We start from the raw sequence: 6940 nt of genomic DNA, 5'->3' as shown, positions 1-6940 counted from the left end.
TTTGTGTTGTTGATTATTTAGCAGAAAGAGAAAAAGGGTCAGAGCATGGATGAATACATAGGACAAGTGTCTTCTGAACACAACAGGAGAGTTGCACATGCAAGCTTAAAGCAGTTGTGACAACATGCACAGGACCTGTAAAAAACTAATCCAGAGTAAATCCTAGCATAGAAAGGGGAGTGTGTCAAGAAGTTCCACACTTGGCTAAGGGCTATTAGAAAGTATAAGCTGCTGGGAGGGGGAGAGTCAGCCTTTTCTAAGAGGGTAGTCTCCAGTAGAAGACGATACTCTCAAGAATGTATGGGAAACAGATTTTAGCCTGTTAAAGAAATTTAAAAAACTCAAATTTGGGTAGGCAGGTAAGCGGGAGTATGATTAAAACTTTTACATTATTATCTTCCTTTGAAACTAAATTCCAGAGATCTAAAATGTTAGTAATTAATTTCCATATTGTTCTGTATTGAGACTCAAGTGAAAATGGTGTAGGAGTATGTCCAAAATGGGGTATGAAGATATTTAGTGATGTTATGTGTGTGTGAGAGGGTGAGAAAGGAGTTTAGATAAGAAAATTATCAAAATTAAAGGAATAAATTCTATTAGTGATAGTCTATGTTCATTAAAGGCTAGTGTGTGAATTTTTCTCTAATATGATTCTTCTTTGGCTCTACTCACAGATTCCTTTAAAAGAATGATCCCTGAAAATGGCTCTTCAGTGACTGAATTCATTTTGGTGGGATTAACAGAGAATCCCAATCTCCAGTGCCCACTCTTCATCCTGTTTCTGGTGATTTATGTGGTCACTGTGTTGGGAAATCTTGGTTTGATCATCTTGATTGGGCTGAATTCTCACCTTCACACCCCAATGTACTTTTTCCTCTTTAACTTGTCCTTTGTTGACCTCTGTTATTCTTCTGTGTTCTCACCCAAAATGTTGATGAGCTTTATATCAGAGAAGAATGTGATTTCCTATAGAGGATGCATGACCCAGCTTTTCTTTTTCAGTTTTTTTGGCATTTCTGAGTGTTATGTGCTGACATCAATGGCCTATGATCGCTATGTGGCTATCTGTAATCCACTCTTGTATAAAGTTGCCCTGTCTCCTAAATTATGTTTGAACCTTATGTTTGGCTCATACATGATGGCATTTTTTGGTGCCATGGCTCACACTATATGCATGCTGAGACTGACCTTCTGTGATGCAAACACCATAAATCACTACTTCTGTGACATGCTCCCTTTACTTCAGCTATCCTGCACCAACACCTACATCAATGAAATGGAAGTTTTTGTTGTTGTGGGCATCAACATTGTTGTACCTAGCATCACCATCTTTGTTTCTTATGGTTTTATTCTCTCCAGTATTTTCCATATCAGCTCTAATAAGGGTAGGTCCAAGGCCTTCAACACATGCAGTTCCCACATAATTGCTCTTTCTCTATTCTTTGGATCAGGCGCATTTATGTACCTCAAACCATCGGCTGCCATGTCAATGGATGAAGGTAAAATCTCTTCAGTCTTTTATACCAATACAGTTCCTCTGCTAAACCCCTTAATATACAGCTTGAGGAACAAAGATGTTAAAGTTGCCTTGAGAAAGTCACTGAGTAAGAGAAAGTAGTGATCTGAAAGACTGTCCTTTGCTGTATAATTGCAAGACTTGGAAAGTCAATTTCATTAGTTCCATTTGTGTGGCCATTATCTTTCCCATTTTTGTTGTTGTTAGTAGGGTGAAGAAAAATTGAGTCTCCTTTCTATAATTTCTGTTTGCTTTTTAAGGATAATGATTTCCATTCCTTAACATTGGCATTCTTAATTTATCTCTTTTCTTTCACATATATAATAAGAATTTTTGTGGAGAAATTTATGTATTTGAAAATGTGATCATTTTCACCTTGTTTCTTTTGTAGAAAGATTAATGTTTGATAATGACTACATTTCACAATGTGTCAAGGAAGTGGGTGGCGGTTCACATGGTATTGACCTTTAAAAGCATTCAGTGCAGTATGTTTGTACTTTCTTCATTCCATTCTCCCCACTGGGGAAGATGATAGTGTCCACAGTAGAAAACAAGTTTCTCTCCCATGTATGCAAGCACTGTGAAGTAAACATGTTTTGGCAAAGAGCTCTCGTAGTTAATCTGTTAATTTGAGTATTTTTTCAGGGGTTTTAGGCATATTTTTAAGCCAGAAAAGTTTTGAAATGACTGAGTTTAAACTTGAAAACAAATTTGGAGAATAAGCTAAGCTATGATGACATTTTTCATAGAATAGGATGCTTAATTCTTACTCTTAAAAGGGCAAAACATCACTATCCTTAAGAGAATAAATTTGATGTTATCAAACTTCAATTTAAACATTTTAAAGATGATTTATAAATATTTTGTTATCGTTTCATTTTTCTAAATATCATTACATGTTGCTAGGGAGCACAGAATTATGCTGTGAGTGTTCAGCTCATATTTCAGTGGTCAGTCCTTCAGAGATTGCTTATGTCTTGAAGGACAAACCTCATTTAGCAAGACAATAAGGAATATTGTCACCAGAGATGCATATCTCAACCTTATCTGCAAGTCAATAAAGAATACTGTCTTCTCAATGTGTCAGCTGTCCCCCTTGCAGATTCTTGTGTGAAGAGTACTTTTCCTCACATTGCAGTTTAGGAATTCTTTCCACAGTACTACAGTGTGTTAATTGTTTACTGGGCATATATTCTGTGGATGGTCTGGAAGATGACTTTTCACTTAGATTCATACTTTCAATATATAGAATATATACTACAACACACTTCATAATCAGTTCTATTTGGTCAACAAGTACTGTGGACTCAACACACTGCCTTGTTCTCTTGCTCAGACTACTAATACAATTAGCTCATCTCAGAGAAAGTTCAAACTAAACTAAAGTTTTTTTGTAAAAAGAGCTTTTAGAGTTTACACAAGGTCAGAGTTACAGAAGTCTACCAAGGTTACTAAGAAAGCATGCCAATTCTTTACTTACCAGTCTATTAATAATAGGTATGTATCTTAAAGTTGTCATAGGGTATTATGCCCTTCTTGTCCACTCATGGTTTTGTTCCTATGGCCTTGGACCCTTGTGTTGACGTGGTAAATAGCTCAGCTCCTTATTGTTTGCTCTAGGAATTACTTTTGACCAATCAATGAAATTTCTTTATCACTTCAAGGCACCTGAAGAAGAGCTTTTACAACCAAAGAAGAAGCTAGAAGTAGAAGCATAAAGAAGTTAGAGGTAGGACAGGATTATTAATGTAAAAAGAGAACAACAAAGAGCACATGAAATAAAGATCATGACCCTTAGATTGTGTGTGAAGTTACTATAGAAATATTTGAGTCCCTCCTTTGCTCCTGAGAACTATTTTAACTTTGGAACTCAGTGTAATGGCTTAAACAGATCTCTTAGCCCTTACACATATTTTGACATTTTGAAATTAAACGTAAGAAATCCACTAGTCTATTATGTCTGTCTCTTTTCATTTTTAAATCCTTGATTTATACTTCTGAAAAACCATCCAGTTATCCACCTGAAACCAATATTAACCTGCTTGATTTTCCTTAAATATTTATTGATGCATACATTTATGTATATTAGATATTTAATATGTGAATTAATACAGGAAATATTGTTCAGTGTTTTATTATGTTTATCATTTTCATTTTTATTATACATTTAAATTAGAAACAAGCTTGCTTCATATGTCAGTCCCAGCTCCCTGTCCCTTCCCTCCACGCCCCCCCCCAGACCCCCCCAACCAATCCCCACTCCATCCCTCTGGGAGGGTAAGGCCCTCCATGGGGGATCTCTAGAGTCTGTCATTTCATTCAAGGGAGGGCTCAGGCACTCCCCCAAGTGTCCAGATTGAGAGAGCATCCCTCATTGTGGGAGGGGCACCCAAAGTTCATTTGTGTGCCAGGGATATATACTGATCTACTACCCAAAACCCAATAGATTGCCTAGGTCTCCTCACTGACACCCACATTCAAGGAGTCTGGATCAGTTCCATGGTGGCCTTTCAGCCATCAGTCTGGGGTCCAAGATTTCCCCCCTTGTTCAGGTCAGCTATTTCTCTGGGTTTCACCATCCCAGTCTTAACCCCTTTGCTCATCACTCCTCCATCTCTATCACTGGGTTCAAGGAGTCCAGTTCAGTGGTTAGCTGTGGGTAGCTGCCTCATCTTCCATCTGTCACTGTATGAAAGTTCTAGGATGGTAGATATGATAGTCATCAAAATCATTATAAGGTAGTCTTTCCACTATTGCTTAGTTTGTCAGTTGGTGGCATCCTTGTAGATCTCTGGAAATCTCCCTAGTGCCAGATCTTTCCTCAAACCTAGAATGACTCCCTCTACTATGGCATCTCTCATTCTGCTTTCCTCAATTCGTCCCCAACTAAAACTTCCTGCTCTCATATGTCCTGCTTTTCCCTCCTCTACTACCCCCTCTCTTTTTCCTGACTCCCTTCCCACACAATGCTCCAAATCTACCTTCTCTGGGGTACCATACATATCTCTCTTAAGGTCCTTCCTATTTCCCAGACTCTCTGGCAGTGAGATTGTAGACTGGCACCCCCTGATACATGTTTAAAATCCATGTGAGTACATACCATGTTTATCTTTTTGTGATAGGGGTACCTCACTCAAGATGGTTTCTTCTAGTGCCTTCCATTTGCCTGTGAATTTCAAGATTCCATTATTTTTTTCCTCTGAGTAGTACTCCATTGTGTAAATGTACCACATATTCTCTATACACTCTTGAGTTGAGGAGCATCTAGGCTGCTTCCAAGTTCTGGCTATTACAAATAATGCTTCTATGAATAGTGGAACAGACGTCCTTGTTGTATGAATGTGCATTTTTGGGTATATGCCTAAGAGTGGAATTGCTCGGTCTTGTGGTAAACAGAGTCCAATTTTCCTGAGGAATGTCCATACTGATTTCCATAGTGGCTGTATGAGTTGGCACTCCCACCAGCAGTGAAGGAGTGTTCCCCTTTCTCCACATCCTCTCCAGCAAAAACTATCATTAGTGTTTTTGATTTTAGCCATTCTGACAGAAGTAAGATGGTATCTCAGAGTTGTTTAATTTGCATTTCCCTGATAGTTAGGGATGTTGAGCACTTTCCTAAGTGTCTCTTAGCAATCTTACACTCCTCTATTTAGTTCTGTAGACCACTTTTTAATTGGATCATTTGGTGCTTTGGAGACTTGCTTCTTGAGTTCTTTGTAGATTTTGGAGATCAGCCCTCTGTCAGATGTGAGGTTAATGAATATCTTTTCCCATTCTGTGAGCCACCTTTTTGTCCTGTTAACTGTGTCCTTTGCCTTGCAGAAGCTTCTCAGTTTCAGGAGGTCCTATTTATAATTATTCAGTGTCTGTGCTACTGGTGTTATATTCAGAAAGCAGTCTCCTGTACCAATTCGTTCAAGAGTGCCACATCACTTTCTCTTCTAAGAGGTTCAGTGTGACTGGATTTATGTTGAGGTCTTTCATATATTTTGACTAAAGTTTTGTGCTTGGTGATAGACATGGATCTATCTGCAGTCTTCTACATGCCAGCATCCAGTAATGGCAGCACCATTTGTTGAAGATGCTACCTTTTTTCCATTGTATAATTTTAGCTTCCTTGTCAAAAACCAAGTGTTCATACATATGTGGGTTAATATCAGGTTTTCAGTTTGATTCCTTTGGTCTACCTGTCTATTTTTGTGCCAATACCAAGCTGTTTTCAGGATTATAGCTCTATGCTAGAGCTTAAAATCAGGGATGGTGATGCCTCCAGACATTGCCTTGTTGAACAGGGTTATTTTGGTTATCCTGGGTCTCTTGTTTTTCCATATAAAGTTGAGAATTGTTCTTTCAAAGTTTGTGAAGAATTGTGCTGGGGTTTTAATGGGGATTGCATTGAATCTTTATATTGCTTTTGGCAAGATTGTCATTTTTACTATGTTGATCCTACCTATCCAAGAGCATGGGAGATCTTTCTATTTTCTTGTGACTTCTTTAAAGACTCAAAGTTTTGTGATACAGGTCTTTCACTTGTTTGGTTAGGGTTACCCCAAAATATTTTACGTTGTTTGTGGCAATCATAAAGAGTGATATTTCTCTGATTTCTTTCTCATCCCTTTTATCATCTGAATATAGTAGAAAATCAACTGATTTTCTTGAGTTGCTCTTGTATCCTGCCACTTTGCTGAAGGTATTAATCAGCTGTAGGAATTCCCTGGTAGAGTTTTTCGGGTCATTTATGTAAACAATCATATCATTTACAAATAATGAAAGTTTGACCTCTTACTTTCCAATTTGTATCTCATTGATCTCTTTTTGTTGTCTTATTGCTCTGGGTAGAACTTCAAGCACAATATTGAAGCCTTGTCTTGTTCCTGATTTTAGAGGAATAATTTGAGTTTCTTTCCATTTAGTTTGATGTTGGCTGTTGGTTTGCTGTATATAGCTTTTATTATGTTTATGTATGTTCCTGTTATCCCTGATCTCTCCAAGACCATTATCATGAAGGGATGTTGGATTTTGTCAAAGGCTTTTTCAGCCTCTAGTGAGATGATCATGTGATTTTTGTTTCTCAACTTGTTTATATGGCAGATTACATTGATGGGTTTTTGCATGTTGCTCCATCCCTGCGTCCCTGGAATGAAACCTACTTGATCATTGCGGATGACTTTTCTGATTTGTTGTTGTATTCGATTTGCCAGTATTTTATTGAGTATATTTACATCAATGTTCATAAGTGATATAGGTCTGAAATTCTCTTTCTTATTTGTGTCTTTCAAAATATTTTTTAAAAAATATTTTTAAAATATTTTCATGTGCATGCATGTGTGATTGTATGAATTTAGGTGCACTATGGTCATTCAAAAGCTCACAGAGACCAGGAGACAGCAAGAGAAGTACAGGGCTAGAGTTACTGAAGTTTAT

At 37.6% G+C, this 6940-nt stretch overlaps 1 protein-coding gene across 1 annotated transcript; it reads left to right on the top strand.

Moving 5' to 3' along the window:
• The first annotated feature begins 679 nt into the window (after positions 1-679).
• On the top strand, positions 680-1618 carry LOC101834356 (olfactory receptor 8B3-like). Its single transcript, XM_005069361.2, has one exon. It carries the CDS (start codon positions 689-691, stop codon positions 1616-1618), a length of 930 nt encoding a protein of 309 aa, XP_005069418.1. The 5' UTR covers positions 680-688.
• Positions 1619-6940: the final 5322 nt, after the last annotated feature.

The sequence above is a fragment of the Mesocricetus auratus genome, unplaced genomic scaffold, assembly GCF_017639785.1.
Source record: "Mesocricetus auratus isolate SY011 unplaced genomic scaffold, BCM_Maur_2.0 Super-Scaffold_100022, whole genome shotgun sequence".
NCBI lineage: Eukaryota > Metazoa > Chordata > Mammalia > Rodentia > Cricetidae > Mesocricetus > Mesocricetus auratus.
This window is presented reverse-complemented; position numbering and strand designations above follow the sequence as displayed.